The 20,861-nt window shown below is 36.8% G+C and overlaps 1 protein-coding gene across 2 annotated transcripts in view; it reads left to right on the top strand.

Moving 5' to 3' along the window:
- The window catches only part of CIT (citron rho-interacting serine/threonine kinase), a 71,117-nt gene that overhangs the window by 20,255 nt on the left and 30,001 nt on the right, over positions 1–20,861 (top strand). Inside the window, exons 10-21 of one of the 2 annotated variants that reach the window (XM_010574490.1) lie at positions 2,800–2,905; positions 3,773–3,916; positions 5,258–5,377; positions 8,923–9,093; positions 9,369–9,422; positions 9,985–10,038; positions 11,201–11,341; positions 11,716–11,841; positions 14,783–14,878; positions 16,629–16,745; positions 17,187–17,296; positions 20,248–20,422. In XM_010574490.1, coding sequence (XP_010572792.1) covers positions 2,800–2,905; positions 3,773–3,916; positions 5,258–5,377; positions 8,923–9,093; positions 9,369–9,422; positions 9,985–10,038; positions 11,201–11,341; positions 11,716–11,841; positions 14,783–14,878; positions 16,629–16,745; positions 17,187–17,296; positions 20,248–20,422 — 1,414 coding nt within the window. The remainder of the gene's footprint in view (positions 1–2,799; positions 2,906–3,772; positions 3,917–5,257; positions 5,378–8,922; positions 9,094–9,368; positions 9,423–9,984; positions 10,039–11,200; positions 11,342–11,715; positions 11,842–14,782; positions 14,879–16,628; positions 16,746–17,186; positions 17,297–20,247; positions 20,423–20,861) is intronic. The other variant, XM_010574498.1, reaches the window with a different exon arrangement.

Genomic DNA, 20,861 nt, shown 5'->3' with positions numbered 1-20,861 from the left:
CTGAATGATAGCTTTGCATCATGGCTTTTGATGTTGGATTGTATGTATTTAATTTCTGAGATGATGCTGACTGAGGAAGAATCTAAGTGCCCCAGCAACGTGGGTATTTTCCACCTTGTCATGCTGTGTTGAGAGCTTATATCACCCTGACAAGGCTTATTAGATTAGTCACTATTCCATTTCTCTTGATTTCCTCTGTCTGCCCCCTTTCTGATACTTTGAAGGTTATATGGATGTTCATGAAGTTGTTCTAATATAATTTGTACCCAGGAAAGAATTACTGGGAAAGGATGTCTGTTAAAAACTGTGTGTCCAGTGCTGACTGAAGTCAGCTTCACTTGGAGATAAGATGTACTGTTTCTGTGACAAGAAAATCGTCGTGTCACCAGGACATATGTTTTAAGGAATTTCTTCCTCCTTTTGCACGGGGATGAGGGAGAAAGATTGTGGTTCTAGTTTGTAGCCTTCTCTTTCCTCACAAAACCGGCACCAACCCTGAGGAGCAGCTCCCTCTACAGTCACCTGAATGAAATTCAAACTTCGGTCAATGCAAGTCTCCTGTGCTCTATCCCATCCCATAGCTCCTGGCTGAACAACGTGTCTCTGCAGAGCTCTGTATCTTCTTGCCTGAATCTGTCCTTTTACTTCCTGTGTTTGCAGTGCATATGGATGCTTTAATCTGGCTTGCTAGGAGAAATTTTTGAAATGCAAAATGGTGCCTGTAATATTAGGCTCTGATTCTTTTATTAGCAAATAAAATAAATAAGCAGAAATAACAAATAAAATTAGCCCTTTTAGGGAGGTGAAATAGAAGTAGCAAATAAAACCAGGTCTGTGAAAACTGGCTAGAGTTTTCTTAGGTAGTGTCTCAGATTTGAAAAGAATAAAAGTAAAAAGGTGATGGCTAATGTTGAAATTATAATTAAAAAAAAAATTACTTTAGCCAGTACAGTTCAGAGCTGTAAAGCTATATTTTTATTATAAAAAGATTTTCAGACTTGTCTTAGTACACATTTGCAGCTATTTACATAAATTTGATTAACATTTTAAAGCAGATTCCTTAGTGTCTTTTTTAGTTAATGTGAGCTTTAATTTGTATTTTTAGACTGCTTTTCTCAACTATTCATTTTTAGCCTTGTTTGTACACCCAGCTGTTATGGGATTTAATATGCATCTTTCTCAGATGGTTGCCTTTTCTCTGTAGGAGTATAGACACGCTTTATAAATTGATTTTTAAATATGGTAATCTGATGGGTCGGATGGATTGGACTAGGACTAAAGGAATGCTTTACAAAAGCATTCACTTTTAACATTTGTTTTTTATTAAGTCCTGATCATATCTGTATTGTCGATGTGCAGGATTCTTTCTTCTAAGTTTTTCCACATCAGGTTTCTGAAGAAATATTAATATTTGACCTTGCAAGGCAAAATTGGTGAATTTTGCTATGTTTGTTTGCTAGTATCAAACCAGTGTTTCCTAATGACTGCTTAAGGTGGTGGTACTGAAGATCTGTTTTGATACAGTTATGCTGCAGCATTTTCATAAAAATCCATGTGTCTTTTTTTGTGACTATCCTGCATATCTATTTGGATTACAGAGTAGATTTTTCTCAGAAAATGGTGGTGATGGAATCAAACTTTTCTTGGTGTTAAGAAGAGACTGTGCTGCTGTGTGTGGGTGTATGGCTATATGCAGAGAGCTGCTCAAAGCTCATTTCTCTCCATGGGGATAACTGGCTGCATACCAAACTGTGGCCAGGAGAAGCAGAAAGCAATGTGTGGGCAGACTGTATGATCTTTTATTAGCACCTTCATTGTACTTCTGTGTTTTCATCTATCACTTAACACTGGTTCCATCACTAACTGCTTAAATATCTAATTTGAATCATTTTATGTGAGGGAGAATGTGATTTTTAAAATTATGTTTTGATGTGTGTACTTAATTTTTTGGTTGAAAATTACATATTTAAGACTGCAAAGCACTAAAAATATGCTCCAAGACATTGAGTGACTTCCCATCCTTTTCCAGAAAGAATTTAGACTAACAGAAATGGTAAACTTCTTAAATGTTGAGTCCCAATTAGACAGAAGGCTTAAGAACATGTAAATATTTCCCTCAGGTTTCTGGAGTCAAATTGTTTGAAATAGTACAGTTAAGTTGTGTCTCATGAAAAAAAATTACTTATAAGTGGAACTCTGAAGTTCTGCAGTGTGACTAATCATATTGATATTGATTGAGTTTGTAGGGATCATATGAATTGGGTTAGGAAAGTTTCAGTTCAATTTTGATTCACAGAAGGTAGCTAAGGATGTTAAATTCTTCTTCCTGTGGTGCAGATTATGACATGTTAAAGTTTTTAGGGCTTTTGTACTACTTTGATGATAATTTTAAAACCTTTTTAAAAATAAAGTACAAAATAAAAAGCAATTCTCTGAAAATTTGTTATCTTTCCAAATGGTTATATTGACTTTATGCTTTGTTTTTGTTACATTTATAAATCCGTACAAGTTATGTGAATGTGTTGCTGTGATTTATTGTTTTGCACTCTAACATCGAAGTCACTGATGGAAAATATAAATATTGTAACTAGATGTACACATGGATTATTTAATAATGATGTACTGTCATCAGGCTTTATGGAATGTTTGATCTGAAATGATGGCTGTTAGACTGTGATTGCTGCCCTTTTCTTTTATCCTGGTATAAGTAAGTACCCAATGACTTTACCAAGGCTGCATAAATGCAGATTTCTGTATCTTTTGCCTATATTCATGTGCTGTTTGGCTTTGCTCTTTTAGATCTGTTTTTTCAAGTGTGGATTCTCCAGCCAAGATCAGCTCCATGGAAAAGAAACTACTTCTCAAGAGCAAAGAACTCCAAGACGCTCAGGACAAGTGTCACAAGGTATTTATTTAGGCGATTGGCCATCTCCATTGCTCCAGGAATCTGCAACCACTGTATGTCCAGGGATCTGTCAGATGCTGCTGATCATCCAGACTCGTGGTGGGCAAAGTGCTTTTCCTTCAGTGAGGTGGCTTCCTGTCCAATACAAAGGGAGATGAATTTAGGCCATGCTGTTGCTCTAGATACTTTTATCTTAACAAGAAGCGGCTCTGGATTTTAAACAGTCCTTTTCTCAGCGTGACACAGACGACTGCTTCTGCCTGCAGGCCGTGCCTCTTCATCATACGCACAATTACAGCAGTACTGTTCTGAGGTTCTCTTCCTAACTCATCAGCTTCTACTTACATAACTGTTGTCACCTCACTGATTACAGTGAACATCTTGTAACAGTTGCTGTGCTCCAATAAAGGGAACCCGGTGGAGTCTTTTAAAACTTACTGCTTGTTTGAGACTTTTATGAGAGTTCAATTACTTTTCTTCCTGCTCTGTTCTGGATTTGACCATTTGCTCCTGACAAGGAGATGGGGGGAAACCATCTTCTGGTCCAGCATGGATTTGGGATAAGGTTAAAGTAACCCATCTCTGCAAGTCAGGTGAAAAATGATTGTATCTTCTTTGCTAACTGGGGTTCGAAGAATGACTGAATATGAACAAGCAGCTTGAATGAATGGGGTGACTTAGACTTACTACTTGTCCTTAAGAAGAACTGTGCGTTCCTGGAGCAGAGACAATGGTATTGGAATTTAAACACCATTTGGAGAAACATAGCTAGAAGTCTCTTGGAGACAAATTCCTTACAGAGCTCTGAAAGTAGCAGTTAACAAAGCTTTTGAAGCACCCTTTATAACCTCTTGATATTTATTGCAGATGGAGCAGGAAATGACGCGTTTGCACCGGAGAGTGTCAGAGGTGGAGGCTGTACTTAGCCAAAAGGAGGTGGAACTGAAAGCCTCTGAGACCCAGCGATCCCTCCTGGAGCAGGACCTGGCCACCTATATCACAGAATGCAGTGTGAGCCCTTACACCAGTCCTTTCAGCTCTGAAGGCCTGAAATCTGGTGGTCTTTGCCTTTCTCTTCCATCATGGTTTCAGTGGGGTACTTGATGGAGAGAAAATAATATGTGAGAGAATATCTGTTGAACATGGAACCCTGAATTTTTTGCAGAGGCTTGCTTGATAGTTTTAATCAAACTTTGTTTCATGGTCATGTGCTTAGAACATACAGGAATGACTACTGTCCTGGTCTTGCTGAAACTATTTGTGATGTTTGTCTTACTGGTTGTGCTAGAACATGCTTGGGTTTAACTTCTTGCAGGTTTCTTAGCCATAAGAGGATGGGGCCTAGTCAGTACCTAGACAGAAATCTTCAAGGACAAATAAGAGGATTAGGAAACAATGGTGTTTCCCCCATCTGTGGTATTGTGAGTTCAGACTGATCCAGTTCCCCAGCATAATGTCAGGGATGATGCTAGGACAGATGCTATTTTTCAGGTAGAATATAAAAATAAGGCTGTAAAACCATGTCTTCAAAGATCATTTGGCATTTTTCATGGGAGCTGGAATGTATGCCCAGTTGTCCTGGCAAGATTCCAGTGAGGATATTTTCATTCTAGTTAATAGTCTCTGTATTTTCAGTTGGATATAATAGTCTGTTTCCTCTCTTGTACCAGGAAAAAAAATCCAAATAATACTCTGTTTCAGAGAATTGAAAAGCATTTCTGATGGGTTTGTTTGTTGGGAAGCATATCTTAAAATGGGGCTGAGTGATTTTCCTATACCAAATGCTACTAGGTAAATAAATAAAATTCAGTTTGTATCTTTCTGTTGAAGAATAATACACAGTTGATAGGAGGACCACTGGTCTGTCAAAATTTGCAGGTAAGGTATGTGGTGAGATACAGAAGCAGCTCTTCTGTTCTCTGTAGAAGTTTCATGATGATTAAAGGATTTAACTCACTTAACAGCAACAAGAAAAATGAATAAGCTTGTTAGTAACATGAAGTTGAAGGATTGTATCTAGGTTGTGAATTAATAGTGCTAGATAAAATATACATAAATGCTGTCAATAATGGATGTCTTTTGTGATCTCTGGTTTTTGTCTCTAAACCTAATGTGAGGAAGCAGAGATTTGAACTAAGATTTAAGTGTAGTAAACAGTGTTTGTAAAATGGGCTGCTTCTATCCAGATAGAAGCAGCATTGGCCATGAATTTCTTTAGGGTTCCATCATTGGTGCCTCGATTTTTTTTGATGCCTCACTGCAGTCAAGGAGGCATTTGTATAGCTAAAGGTCTTTATTATACAGCCATCTGAAAAACCAAAGACTATGTATTGAACATTTTGCTTTCTGCAGAGCTTAAAGCGAAGCCTGGAGCAGGCACGGATGGAGGTGTCTCAGGAAGATGATAAGGCACTACAGCTACTTCATGATATCAGAGAGCAAAGCAGAAAACTGCAAGAGATCAAAGAACAGGTATACCTGCTTCTTCGGGGAGCAGAGTGGCTATCTACAAATAGATATTCTTGGCATATTCTAGCTGTTGCCAGGATTACGTTTTATGTTGGTAGGCTGTGATGACTCCCAATCTGTGTGTTTTCACATGGTTTCTTAAACAAAATGGTAAGCAACAAAATTACACTTTTGTGTGTATTGCAAGTAAGCACAAACTCAAAACTTCCAAGTTTTTCTTTTCCTAGTCCGGAAAGTACTTTGTCTATAAAACCAGCTTAGGAGAAAGTTGCAGTGCTTCAGTAATGTGCTGCATTAGAAATGAACTATGCATTTTAAATGGTCAAGCTATACAAATTTCACAACAAGTTAATGAATCTTCACCTGAAAGAGAACTGAGCTAGCCTTAATTTTGTGTTGTTTTTTCTTCTTCTTTCTTATCTGATTATTTTAAATGCTTAATAGTCTTTCAAAATAGAATCTGTGTTGCCTAACCGTTCTTTTGCTAATTTAATCTATTTGCAAAGTAGATGTTCATAATTTTTTTCCACTAGAAGAATATTGAAAATTCATTAATCCATACAATTGTTCATAAGGAAAAAAATGTCAAAATTAAATGAAAATATGGTGACAAATGTGGACATTTTTAGGACTTAAAATGGTCTACAAGACAGAACCCATTCAGTTTTATGAATTAATAGCAACACATTGTGTTAAGAAAAAGAAATTGAAATTTGCTATGACGTTCAAACAATTCTTTGCAATTTTCTGTTGTTTTTCATCTTCAAAGCACTTTACAAACATTAATTGACTAATTCCGTAGTGTTTGAGACAAGGAGGCCCAGAAACCTTGGTAATAAATCTCCAGACATGAGCAGCTCTTACGTAAAAAGTAATGAAATGCAAAAACAACCCTTGGGATGTAGCAGGCCTCCATAGACTTCTTACAGCTTTCTTCTAGCTGGTTGTTTTATGTCATACAGGGGATCTAAAGCTCATTACTCTGTGTTCTGGTGCTTTGTTAGCAAAGTTGTTTTAAATACTGAAATGTGGAACATTTTGGGTGATGATAAATATCAATAGATTCTTAGGCAGTATGTATACATGTAACAGAGGAAAAATAATGCAGGTAATTTTTAATCAAATATTTTGTCCTAGAATCTCTTAATTTGGCTTGTGAAGATTCACGATGACATGAAAATGCTGCTTAGGTCAACAAATGAATCTGTAATGTCCTGCAGACTTTCACATCTGAGGTGGTCTTCTGAGCTACCTGAAACCTATGTGCAAGAACACCGCAACAAAACATGCAGAGATGTTTTTGCTGACTCATACCAGCAGGTGGACCTTAGCCATTAAAGACTTGGATCATTATTTTTAAGTCAGAGGGAACTGGGAGGTGAGATGGAAGAGCCCCTTAGAGTTTTGGTGTTGAAAACCTGAAGCTTGAGAGGAACAAGTGAAATTGACAGCAAATCAGAATCTTCAAAATCCAATAATTAGGCATTTGGTATTTTCAGGGCAAGACTGTAGGTTCAACTTAACACCAGGTACTTGAATAGAAGAGTGTGATGGGTTTGTAGTTTTTTGTTTGTTTGGGGTGTGTGCTTGTTGGGTTTTGGGTTTTGTGTTTTTTAAATAAACCCGTGTTCTGGTCATTACTTGATGGAGACCCATGTGAATGGATGAACTTGCAACAAATCAGAATCTATAATTTTTGAAAGGCCCACTCATTTGTATGTAGCTACCCTGATATGATTTGCTTCAGGTATATGTCCTGAGCTTTGCCTGTTCATTAATACGCACTTAAGTACATTTTGATAGTTTTTAAACTATGAGCAGTGCATATGCAAGAAGTATTGTTCTGTGTCGCCTTGAGTGATGTGGCCTGTTCCTCTGACCTGACCGTGAGATTTATTCAAAGATAGTCTTAAAAACATGAAGAAACAAGAAAAACTGAAATATTACTAATTGCTTCCTCTTCTTCCTTTTCTCCCTCCCTGTTCTCCTCCCTTCCCAAACACTCATTTTCACAGTGGCAACTGTAGTCATACCTGTAATTCTTTGGTCAAGTGTTTGCTTATATAAAAGCTGAGTATTTTAGAAAGTCTTAACAAATTATGATTTCTGAGCAGAACATGTATTCCTTCAAACCATTCTGCCTTTTTTATTCACAAATGTATTTGTATGAAATGAATATTTGAGTTAACGTATGCTCAGTTATCGTAAAAAGGCTGTAATTCTTTCCAGCAAGAAAGTAAGATCATCCATGGAAGGACTAACAGGCAAGACTAGGTCCCCTGTCTGACTTACAAACTGAAGAACCAATCTGGAAATTACAAACCAAAGAGCCATTCTGCCATGCTCCTCGTAATGGATAGTAAAGCAATCTGTTAAAGGCCCAGCTTCTTTAAATATCTGCATAAGCTCTCCATGTTGCTAGAGAATCATATGCTGACATTAGGGTCAGTGTTCATGCAGTCACTTGTCTAACTAAAGACAGTTGGCTGTCTGGAAGGAGTGATGACAAACCTGATTTTGTCATGAGACAGTTACTCTTTTGAATATGGAGGTAGTCAGGCATATTGTAAGATATTAAAATGGAAAGAAAGAGAGACTCCCCCACTGTCAGTCCTTCATAATATTTTTTCCTAGCTCTTGATGTGCATGTTTTCTACTTGTTCTCAGCTTCATAAAAAGTACTTTGGTTTTGGTTTTTGTTTGGGTTTTTGTTGTTGTTTAGAGTAATTTTATAAAATGTATACTTATGGGACTTAGTAAATGCTAAATAAACATAATCAAATTCTTTTTTTCCAGTGAAGGTACAAGAAGCAATCTCACAAGCTAATCTCAGTTTGAGTACCCAGTTTCATCGAGATAGTCAATTCAAATGTTCTTTTATTCTCCAACTTTCCCTATCCAAATGCCGTGTAGTGTCCTGCATGGGGAATCGTTATTTCTGCCTATATAGGCAAATATCTTCTATGGGCAATGTGATTTTTAGACAGTTTTTCTGAATTAATGTTTGATTTTAGGTTGTCTCCCACATGGAGCAATATGATACTTTTTAACTCTGTCAAGAGAAAATAAGTGACAGCTAGAAGCCACAGTATGCTACCCCTCTGCTTCTCCTTCTTTCCTTTTCCCAAGCTGTGCAGATCTGTGGTAATTGTCATGTTATCAGGGATGCATGTTGAGGGAGCATCCTGGCATTTAGTAGAGACATCAACTCAAAGGCACATTTCTGTTTCTGAAGTTAGAAATGTAAATATATTTATCATTTGTATGTAGATGTTTGTATGTGTTTCTGCAGTGAAGCCACTCTCAAAAGGTCAATGTTTTGACTTTATAAGGTATTGACTTGAAAATGGCAAGACTTAAACCAGAACACCATAGATATGTTATTTTATTTAGCTCTTATTGTTTTCTTTTGTACTTTACTTCTCTTCCACATATTTTTAAATGCACCTCTTGCCTGCAGTCAATATTCTGGGATCTGCTGCTCCACATATTTCCCCTGTTGCCTCTAAAATGTAATACCTTTTCCTTCCCTTCCACCACAACTACAGGAATATCAAGCTCAAGTAGAAGAAATGAGGTTGATGATGAATCAATTAGAAGAGGATCTTATTTCAGCTCGCAGGCGTAGTGATCTTTATGAATCGGAGTTGAGAGAGTCCCGGCTGGCAGCTGAAGAATTCAAACGTAAAGCTACTGAATGTCACAACAAATTGCAAAAGGTAGTTTAGGCTTCATGGGGGAGGGGGCTGATGCTTGCTTGAATTTCTAGTTCTGTTTTAGACACAGGCGAAAGTTGTGTGTGTGTGTGTCCTCTAAAGATTAGCATAGTTTGTACAATGAATACAAAATGTCTTTCAATTTTATGCTTGAAATAATGTAATTTATACTTTGTGTAAATGCTTGTGTTTTAATTGCATTAGTTGATGACTGGATAGAAGACCACTGTACTACAACTTTTCCTGAGACTTTTATATATTTTATATTTAAGTTACAGGTTAAAGATCAAGGAAAAAATGAAGCAGGAGAGTTGTATTCCAAATTGGAGAAGGTATGCTACTTCAGTGTCCTGGAGTTTGCTTCCTGAGTCTTTCATATTATGCACAAAAACCAAGAGTGTCTTTGGCTGGTCAATGGCATGCACAGCCTCACATCCCTCCCTATTTTTAAAAATTTTTTTTAAAAAAAATCTTTTTCTTGGTGTGATTCACTGTTCTTTCTGATTTGATATAAAGCTGTGTCTGGGTATCCTGTTCTTAATGGATGTGTTCAGAAGCTAGGCAAAGACAAGCCATTATGTGTAATCTGAGTTTGGAGTTAGGTTAGTGATACATAAGGGTTTTCTTTATAAATAAAGAATAACAAGTGAAAAATAAAAAGAATTCTGAGTATTCTCACACTGAACAATCTACTTGGTGACCAAAATATGAAATCAAGAAGTAAGTAAAATGGGAGTAGATTTGCCAAGGAGCATTTTGGTATGTTGGAATTTACAGGGAGGAACAAAGAGTTTTGGCAAGTGAATTAAAATAAATACAGTACCATAAGCAGAGAGCATTTTTTCCTTTTTGGTTTTATGACACTCTTTCCCCCATCTTTTTATTTAACTGTAGATCAATACAGAGCAGCAGGCCAAAATCCAGGAGCTGCAGGAAAAGCTGACAAAGGTAATGTCTGGGTGGTAAAAGTGAATTTTCCACAAGATTTTCCAGTGAAACCTTAATGCAGAGGAGGGATGCACTTTGTTTTATCCTCAAAAATAGAATTAGTCATAGCATGGGGGATGATAAGGAAAAGGGGGTGGGAACTGGTATCTGAAATCATTGGTGTTCTCAATATGCTTTCAGCTCTTGAGACATGTCAGCAGTGTTTATTTTTACAAATGAAGCTGAGTCAGAACTGGAGTAGTGTAGAGAAATTCTAATTTAAAAGGCCAGTTTGGGTACGCTGTATGCAGTGCATTGGTCCCTTGCTTCTGAAGACAGGATTCAGATGTTTTTAGTTCACTAGTGAAATACATGTTGGACTTGGTTTAGTCTCCCAGTATACTCTGTTTTAATTACAAAATCACTTTCCAATTCGGTTATTCACAGTAAAAATGTTGAATGATAAGGATTCACAACAGAATTAAAATACCTTAGCAATGTAAGCCGAAGGAAGTACATAATACCTAATGTTTGCAGTTGTGATCAGTCACTTAAGAAGGTGCTATAAGAACAGTAGAACTTCTCTTATTGGGATCTTTCAGCAGAAAAGAAAGTGGTTGTCATAAAAATCCACTGAGAGAGCTTTTCAAACTTGGCACCTACCAAGAGAGGGCTTTTTCAAGGGTTAGTGTTTTAGAATATGAATAGGAGGCCAAAACTATGTAGAAATAGCTCTTCTAATATTTCAAAATAGTCCTGTTTTAATCCCCTCTCCCCTTTTCTCCTTTCATTAATTCTAAGGAATTATCTGTAGGCCAACAAGTTATTCTCCTAGTGTTTTAGTAAGAGTATTTTGTTCTTTCGAAGAACTCGAGCTGAACTTGGGGGTAGGCTTTACTTTCAGTACGCAGAGACAATTAGAAACTTGCAGTACAGCAAGACAAACACGTAGATCTCCTGGATTTACATTTTTTTGTGAAACAGAAAAGAATTATGTAACAGAAGTTAGAATTTGGGTTCCTGCACATGGTTGTAGGTCTTAATTTTAGACTGCTAGGCCAAAGTTCTGTAGCAATTTTATTTAGAATGTTGACCATCTTGAATTTACGATCTTTTCACATACCAAGGTGTTTTTGTGTGTGTTTTTCTTATAATACCTGTCCCCCCGCCTTTGGACCTTTAGGCTGTCAAAGCTAGCTCAGAGGCAACTGAACTTCTTCAGAATATCCGTCAAGCAAAGGAGAGAGCTGAGAAGGAGCTAGAGAAACTGCAGAATCGTGAAGATTCTAATGAAAGCATGAAGAAGAAATTGCTTGAAGCGGAGGTGAGTGGAGAATGTCTTATCTGGAGTAAATTAGTTACTGGGATGTGTCTCAGTTTAGGAACCCTCATCTGGATGACTGTGAACAGCCTGTATTCCTGCTGAAACTATTCATGGGAAAGTGATGTTACATGTTAATCCATTTTTAATTAAAAAGCATATATTTCTTTGAAGAAAACTGAGAGGCTTTTTATTTACAGCGAGGAGTCAATAAGGACATTTGGTTTGCATAAGGCATTTGAGGTGTGATGAGGATGTCAAATATAAAAGACAACCATATATTGACTGCTTCAGCTGACTTTTTCTAGAAACTACTCATTGCTTTGCGACAATGCAGAGTTGGTTAGCCTAAATGGCAGTTAATAATTGCTCTACAGGAACGGCGCCATTCTCTGGAGAATCAAGTGAAGAGGTTAGAGACTGTGGAACGAAGAGAAAACCGTCTAAAGGAAGATATTCAAACTAAATCTCAACAGATTCAACAGATGGCAGAAAAAATTCTGGTGAGCAGAGGTGAAAATGAAAAATAAAGGGTAAGAGTTTGTAAGAAAGGGGTAGGAAAGGAACAGAAGACATAGAATTGCATTGAATAAGGTGGAAATTGTTGAGTAAAGGGATTTGTTTCTTGTGCCAGTCATACTGGAGAAAGCTTAAACACCCAAATTCTATTTGCACCTTTAGTTACAAACCTCACCCCTATACATTTAGTCTTTAATACTGCTTTAAAATTCTAGTTATCTCAGTGGGAGCACTTTTAAGTCCACTTAGTAATATTTAAATTAATTACCTAATGATTGTTTCAGGAGTAAAACATTCTCAGGACAGGATACTGTAGCAATAAAAACATTAAACTAAATTGCAAAGGAATTTAGAGGTCAGATCTACTTCAAATGCTTACATTTTGAAGCAGAGAGAAATTAGTCATCTAAACTGTTTGTCTCCAAAGATAATATTTGTCAGGAATCCATTTTCACCCACATACCTTCTCTGCTGGCAATTTCTCTCCTTGTTAAAACTATTAAATCTTTACAGCAAGTTGGTATGTCTACAGTGAACCAAGCAGAGGGTGTTTCTAATACTTTTACTTCCCTGGGACAGGAAGCATAATTTTATAGTGGAATAATGAAATTAATTTTGTGTTTCTCATGAGTTCTCTTTCTGTGTTGCCAATATGACAAGGAAAAAAAGATTACATTTTATTGGTAGCAATCCTGAGCATAGACACACCCGAGGAAGGCCAAATGGAAATGTACAAATAACAGTATTTGGAGTCAACAGATGACCCATACTTGTTCTGGGTAATAGCTGCATATGTAGACTTTAGCATCAGAATGCCTGAGCATTCTCAAGAAAAGGTAGAATCCGATCTTTAGTAGTGCTCTTTCTTTCAAATTGTTTTGATAACCTGAGTGCATGGGAAGTGAGAGACTATGGTTTTTGCTGGGCACAGAGCCAACTTTATGTTTAGAAATAGTGTAAAACTTCAAATTGTTTCATAAGCCTCTTGTGTATATTTGGGGATTGTTCACTGGTTTTGATTACGTTCTCTGTGGAGGGAAAACTGGAAGGGAAGGCAGAAATACCAACTAATTGTTTTATACCATGGGATATGTTTAGCTCTTCTTATAGATAGCTTCCATGTAGTTCTGACAGAATGTTGGAGACATATGAAAGTAACTTTATAAAATAAGTCAAACAGGCATTGAAGAAATAATCCTACAGAGTCTTTCCTAGTCCCTTGCAGCTCTGATCTGGGAGCTTGGGGTAAAGTTTTCTTTTTTCTCTACTTCTACCCTGTTCCTTCCTTCAAGTTGATCTCTTCAAACACTTTTTGACTTTTCCTGGTACAGAACGTATAGAAAGGTAGGAAGAGAGCTGAAGATACAGAATTGCATAGAATAAGGTGGAAATTGTTGAATAATGGCATTAGTTTCATGTACACTCATCTAGCAGTACCTGAGAAGTACCTGCTGATCTGCCTGTAGAGAATTGAATAAGAAGTAGTAAGAAACAAGTTAGAGAAGATACTTATTACTGCTTGAAAGTGTAGATCATTGCTATGAAGCTAATAACAAAGTTAGCACTACATAGAGAATAGTAAGCGAGAACTGGAATGGTAAGAGATTACCTTTTTAAGCCCACACTGGCTGTTAAGTGCCACTGCAGAAACTGGTGAAGCTTCTGCTACAATATGAGCAGTCTGATGCTGATAGCTTTGAAGCTGCTGCTGATCTGGTTGTCTGATTCTCTGCCAGGACCCGAAACGTGTGGGCTTCTGGGGGAGGTGAGTTGTCCCTCTTGTTGCTGGGAGACATATTTCAATTGCAAAAAGCAGCAATCTCCATTCCTTGCAGAAGTGTCGGGTAGTAGGCACTGTAGATGACCTACTTTTGGTGAACCTCCTCTTTGATTCTCACTTCTGGAAAAAGAGGTCTATCGCAATTACTGGAGCAAAAAGTCTTTGTATGTTTTCAAGATGAGGAAGATCAGAAAAGAGAATATGAGAAGAGCTAAACCAGAAATATCGGGAAATTTTTCTGTGCTATGCAGTAATGAAGGCAGACAGGAGACCTGGATGCATCCCAAAACCTGAACTTGTCTATGCAAGAGTCAACCCAGTGGTAGTGAATGACAGACCTGGATCTGCCTCTTGTTCTAAGGAAACTGTTGGAATGGCAAATATGACAATGAATGAGCATAAAGTTCTAAGCTCAACTCTTGCGAGGTGTCCTGTTGAAAGGTGATTATAGATATAACCTGGATAATATAGTCAGACAGCAGAAATAGCTAACTTCTTAGATACAAAATCATTTAAGTCCTTACTGTGCATGGCTCAAACTATCTGATGTGAAGAAGTTAAAAATACTCTGGTATGTTCTACCATATATGTTGCATCCTGCACTTTTCATTTTCCAAGCAATTTATAAATAGTTATTCTGACAACATCTGTCTGAGGAATATAGCAAAGTAAATGCTATTCCCACTCTATGAATGTAGAATGAAAAGCATAGACAGCAGTGGCCCATTATTGAGGTCTTCTGTGAGAAAACAAGTGAGAGATCTTGTTAAAAATAGATCTGAACTTCATGTGATGCCACTGCAGCTATAAAGTGTTTATAACTGCTTGTTTTCACAAAACATCCTTGGCCCATCTTTGGGAATGTTTTACTGGGAAATGGAGATTCTTACTGTGGAAGTAGAAGTCTTTGTCTTTAGTGGTATATCTGCTCTACAGTAGATGGGTCAGCAGCAATATGCAAAGCTTAAAACTGATTACGTGCAGCTCTTGTAATGTTTTTTTTACTATGACAGCCCCAGTTTGGGGATTTTTATGGTGTGAAGCCTTAAAAAAGAGAATGAATAGAATGTTTGATACCTGTTTAATGCATACACACAGCGCTTACTATTTCTTTGTGTCTGAATATGAATCTCTGCTGCTTTTAGGAGCTGGAAGAAAAGCATCGCGAGGCTCAGATTGCAGCACAACATCTGGAACTGCAGCTGAAACAGAAGGAACAATTCTATGAGGAAAAACTCAAAGTAAAAATATCTTCTTATCTTCCTACAAGCTTTTGTAGATAGAATGAGTTCAGGGAAAAACAGTTGCCTTTAGGCTCCAATTGCTTTGTCTTATAAGTTGCCTTCTTGCTTACCACTACTGAAATGTTCAGAGAGCTTAGTGGAATCTGAATAAGTTTTTCTTCTAGTCCGTGCCATTGTACCTTATCTGTCTTTAGCACTGCATTAAAACAGGTGGCATCTGAAGTCAGAACTATAGGAAAGCAGTTGTTGATTGTAATTTGACTATTGCTGACTCAATAATACTTACTTAATGCTATTGGATCTCACATCCTGAAAAAGCTTTCAGTTCCTACTGGTGATTTTCTATGAGTATTCACATAGCCTACCTGCAAGTTTTAAATTCAGCAAATACTAGAGCGTTTCTGAAATTCCATCTTCTTGGAGCTGTAACATCTGCCAAAAAGCCACAGAAACCACCCACTTTGTTTTTGTCTTTTCCAGGGTAGCATAAGACTTTAACAAACAGTTAGAAATAGAATCATAGACACCATCTAAAATTAGGAAAAACAAATTGGGAAATAGGAGTGTGTGCACTGGCTGAGGATTTTTCTAAAGAACCTGCAGTACGTCAGCCAGTAAATGCCTTTTGTTAGAATCTTTATTTCTACTAAGCATAATCTGTTTTCAGCAATCTTTATCTACTATGTTTACCTAGGACTTTAATTCTACATTTCAGCTTAAATGTGAGAGGATGTAGTATTTAAGAGGTGAGAAGAAATTTCTATGGGAGAAATGTAGAGGAAAAAAGAGAAGTAAGAAGGTTTCCTGGCAGACCAGAGCATGTGCTAATCAGTAATGAGAGGAGAGTGATAGAAAGCAGGAAAATCAGAGGTAGACGTTGGGAAGGGGGATGTGGTGACATAAAAACCAGAAAAGTGGATAGGGATTGGAAAAAGAATTAAAAGGAAGAGACCCAATGTATTACAGGGACATATGATATAGGATTTAGTAGGAAGAATCAGGAAGCCAGGTGAAAGAGGTTCAAAGGGGTGAGAGAGGACATGGGAAGTTTGTAACTGGAACAGTAGAAAATATCCTGTGGTTGTCCCGACTCTGTGCTTTTGAAAACTTGTCTTTGAAGGAAATGACCTTCACTTTAACAACTGATTTAAAGTTCTGAACATACATAACATGCATTTTTTTTTAAAAAGTAACATATAGTTACTTCAGTCCTGTTCCTAATGACAGGTATTTGTGCCACAAAAAAGTCTTTTACTTAGCTGTTTCATTTGGTGTCTCTGACTTGAAGAATTCACGGGGTCTCAGTTGTCTTCTCATGCGTACTTACAGAACTTACAAATTACTTGTGAGCCATATTGGTAGGGCAGCCAAAGGTTGTGTACCTCCTTATTTCCACTACCGTATATATTGGGGTATAGAGTTTTTCTGTTTTCTGTTGCATTAGTCTGGAATAGATCTTGAACACAATTTATATGACTTAAAATAATAATTTTAAAAAATGTACAGTATCTCCATGTCTTGATAGAATTCCATCATTAAATTCAGTCTTCGGAGATAACTGAAGGAGTGCTCTTTTTTGGAGTTTGCTCTTCCCTGGATTTCATGCAATTGCATCTTGGCTTTAATATTGCTTGAGATATGATCAATTGCTTTAAAAATATTCTATCTTTCTTGATGATTTTCTTTCTGCTTGCCCTTTGCCCAGTGAAACAGATAAAATTTAGAAAAAAGAAATGTCTTCATTTAGGTGTTGGAAAATCAGATGAAGAAAGATCTTGCAGATAAGGAAGCACTTGAGAATATGCTCAGAAGACATGAAGAAGAAGCACGTGAGAAATGTAAAGTCCTGGCTGAACAGAAGGCAGTATGTATAGTTGAATTGGAAATCAAAGCGTTTTTAGAGTAGCTTTCTGAGACTCTGATTTCAAGCAAGATAATCTTGTTTGAGGTTTTATAGTGTTGCTGAGCTGTTTTGAAGGAAATCCACTGATTAATACTAATTTTACAAGGCATGTTTTTTTAATTCAAGGTATCTTCAAGAATATTTCCTTAAAAGTAGCCACATAGCTTGTTGTGTACCTATCATTTTGTGCATTGATAATATAATGCTTGCTTTCTCCTAATATTAAAGCAATAGAAAGCAGTTGTAAATAGCTCCAGTAATTGCATCTGTGATGCTCTTCTGGACATTTGGTTGGTTTTCTTTTACTTCTTTTTGTTTCTGGAAAAAGTTCAGACTTTTTTAAACATTGTTTTTATAATTATTTCTATTGTGCAGTCTCAAAGGCACATTGCTCTGTTTCAGATGATCAATGCAATGGACTCAAAGATAAGGTCACTGGAGCAGAGAATAGTGGAATTGTCTGAGGCCAATAAACTGGCAGCAAATAGCAGCCTTTTTACCCAGAGGAACATGTAAGTATAGCAACTGCTATGATACTGGTCACTACTGAACAATTCTTAGTGAGATCTGTTCTCTTAATGTAAAAGTGGTTATTTTTTCAGGTCTGCTGTGCTCCCTGCTTGTTTTTCAGTGATGCAAAAATATACTTGTTCCTAAAGTAGTTGTGGTTCATTGCATATTCTGTGTTTCCTCAAACATGACTAGGAAAATTGGTTTGTATTACAATGTTTACTTTGGAGCCTTTCCTAAGGCTAGTGCTTTGTGCAGGGTTACCGAACATGTTAAATGAATACTAATAATTTTAATGTCTAAAATACCTCTGGAGAAGCATATATTCCTTTTTTGAACATACATATTGCAAATACATTTATATTTTCCTTGGTTCCTGTGACAGTTAAATAATGTTGGAATTGAAAACATTAAACACCTTTCTTTCACAAACATTCCATCCTGCCCTGATGGGTGAGAAGACAAGTAAGAAAACTAGATTTTTAAGCCAAGAGTTTTTCTGAATGTTTTTGAATTGCTGATTGCAAGAGTGTGAGATATTTTGTTACTGAAATGGGCAGAAGTAATGCGAAGTAGGAGATACCCCAGCTTCAGCTTCAGAATGCTGCTTCAATTCATTTTGTTTTCTTCCTAACCCAGATAGCACTTGCATATATCTCTGTTGCCTTCTCGGCTTCAGCCTCACTTGAGTTCTCATCAGTGACCGGTGTAATAGTCAGTTCAGTGGTTTTGTGCTATACTACTGGTCAAGATCTAATGTCATCTTGAATCACTGTGTAATCAGCAATTGTTCTTGTGGTGAATTCTTATTAAACACAGAGGAAATCTTCTGTGTCAAATCTTTTTGTCTGCCTGAACTTTGTTTTGCTTTGGATTTTAGCTGAGATTCCTTGTCCTTATAATGATGTTTTTCCGTCATAAATGATTTAAAGGCATTCTACTTCAAGTATAGAAAAAAGCATGGATTGTTTGCTATATCCTGCAAGGTAGGGCTGAATTAGTGTATGCTCTTACTGGGTTGAGATTCATCAACTTTGGCTGTCTGCAGAAAGGTTTTCAGTGTCTGTCAACTGCTGGATGCAATGTCAGGTAGTGTCTCTGTAGGAAGTGCTTGGATAGATTCACCTATAATATTGAATGGAATCAAGCAAGGATGAATTTTGGCAATGAGCTGCTTTGGTTTTTTATCTTTTCAGTGGTGATTATGCCTCCAGATATGTAATGGCTCCAATTTTTGTTGTATTTCAAATATCTGGCAAGTTATTTTAGCCTCAGCAGCCAAAAATATTCACAGAAATAACTGAGAAATTTAATTGTGTTGCTTTATGCTCCAGATGACCTCCAGTTAATCACCCAGGAAGTTTGTTGAGGCAGCAAAAGCCATAACTTACTTTCAGTCTGAAATAAAACAGAAGTATTGTCTCAATGTGTACCTGGGAAGCATATGCAAGGTCTAGTGTCACAGTCATTGGTGCTAAACTGAGTGTAAGAATTTAGCTGAGCTAGATGCATCCTCTGAGAGCAGGACACTTGACTGGAGATCCGTAGAGAACAAACAAAAAAATAATGTTTTAACGTATGACTTAGATTATTGAGAGACATATTGTCAGGTAACGTACTTTTGCAGGATTGGTAGAAGATAGTACAGAATTAACATTTTAAGAGAAAATTGCTTTATTGTGCATGCAGATGGCTAATGAATTTGTGCTTATTTTGTGAATTGTGGTGGTGAAAATGTATAAATCTGTTGTTGGACTGTATTTTGAATCCACAAAAGCTACAGCTAATCTGAGCATGCTTGAAGAGAACAACTAGTGATTAAACCCTTCAGAGGAGAGGGGAACTCTGCTAGCTTTTGTTCCTTCAGTATCTGAGGAAACTAATGATTATCAGGTTCCTGAGAAGATAGCCCAGTAAACAGTAGGAAGTGAAAGAACACCATTTGACAGTTCTGGCTGGCAATAATCTGTAGAGGTAAATTAAAAAAAGAGAAAGGGTTGAAAGGGTGGTTTTGCATACAATGCACAGAAATGCGAGTCAGAAAATGTAAGTTCTATTTTTAGTTTTGTTAAGTCTTCCTATTTGATCTTGGGCAACCCACATAATTTCTCTGGGATAGGATTAATAACAGCTTATCTTACAGTGAACTTCTTAAAATATTAATTCATTAATATATGTAAAGCTTTGTGACACTTCTAAGTAGAAAGCACACTATGAGGCAGACTTTTCCAATGCATGATAAAATGATTCCAGGAGTTGTAAATAACATATGAAGATTTTTTTTTTTCCTTTTTTTTTTTTTTTTTTTTTTATGAGGGTATCCATTTCAAATTCTTATGGTAATAATTAATCGTTGCCAGCTCTCAAAATTCTTATGAGCACAAGTAATTATTTTTGTTCACTTTGTAGATTAAGAGTTTGATCACAGACAACAAAGCTTCGCTTCAATGTAGGTCAAGTTCTAGGTCTCTTACAACTTAAAAAAAAAGGCAACAAAACAACCCACAACACAATACCCCCCCAAACCCTAAACCATAGGATTTCTCTTATCTCATGGAAATATATTGTGTGAAAGCAACTTTTCTTAGAATTTATTTTTCCTGTATCGAAAAACACGTTACAAGGAATTGGCGAAATGAGAAGAATGAACTGTAGCTTAAATATTGTTGTAGATTACTGTGTACAAGACTAATTCTTCTGTGCAACCTGCAAACATGGAATTTTAGTGCTGTGGGCATATGTTGATGAATACACTAGTACATAGATCTTTTGCAGACAGGTATAAAGAGTTGACTTTTTTTTTTTTTTTCGGTTGGGATGTAGAATTTAAGCTATGAACTTAACTATTCTACTTAATGGGAAACTTGTAGTATATTCTTCTTTACTTCACCCCAGTGAAAGGACGTATGTTAAGGACATTCTGGGTTTGTCACTTGTGCTTTTCTCCTGTCAGGAAAGCCCAGGAGGAGATGATTTCAGAGCTCAGGCAACAGAAGTTCTACTTGGAAACACAAGCTGGAAAGTTAGAGGCCCAGAATCGAAAATTAGAAGAACAATTGGAAAAGATGAGTCACCAAGATCACACTGACAAGAACCGCCTGCTGGAGTTAGAGACTAGGCTGCGAGAGGTGAAAACTTGGGTTTAATCCCTCCAAACAAACTTACTTGAATGTACCCCATTTTAAGTATTATAGTGAGAACTAGAATTAAGTTGTTTTAGTTTTGTGTGTCATAAAAAATGGTATTTTAGTTTGGTCTAGCAGTACTTTTTTTCCTCTAGGAGTAAAAAAAAAAAAAAAAGATGCTTATTAGAAGGAGATAAAAGTAAGTATGTACATATTAAGGATTTGTCATTCTTAGAATGAACTGAATGTGATCTTTTAGATCATCTTGCTTTCTCAGAATTGTATTTATGTTTTTTTTGTACAATATCCTTATAATGTTGTCCAGCTAGGGTGGTTATGGGGTAGAGAATAAAAGCTTAGCTATGTACAGTGACCAGCTTAACCGTAGCCTTAGAGTCTACAGAATAGAAAGCAAAGGACACAACAGAATTGCTATAAGAAA

The sequence above is a fragment of the Haliaeetus leucocephalus genome, unplaced genomic scaffold, assembly GCF_000737465.1.
Source record: "Haliaeetus leucocephalus isolate CR32 unplaced genomic scaffold, Haliaeetus_leucocephalus-4.0 Scaffold13, whole genome shotgun sequence".
Taxonomy (NCBI): domain Eukaryota; kingdom Metazoa; phylum Chordata; class Aves; order Accipitriformes; family Accipitridae; genus Haliaeetus; species Haliaeetus leucocephalus.
This window is presented reverse-complemented; position numbering and strand designations above follow the sequence as displayed.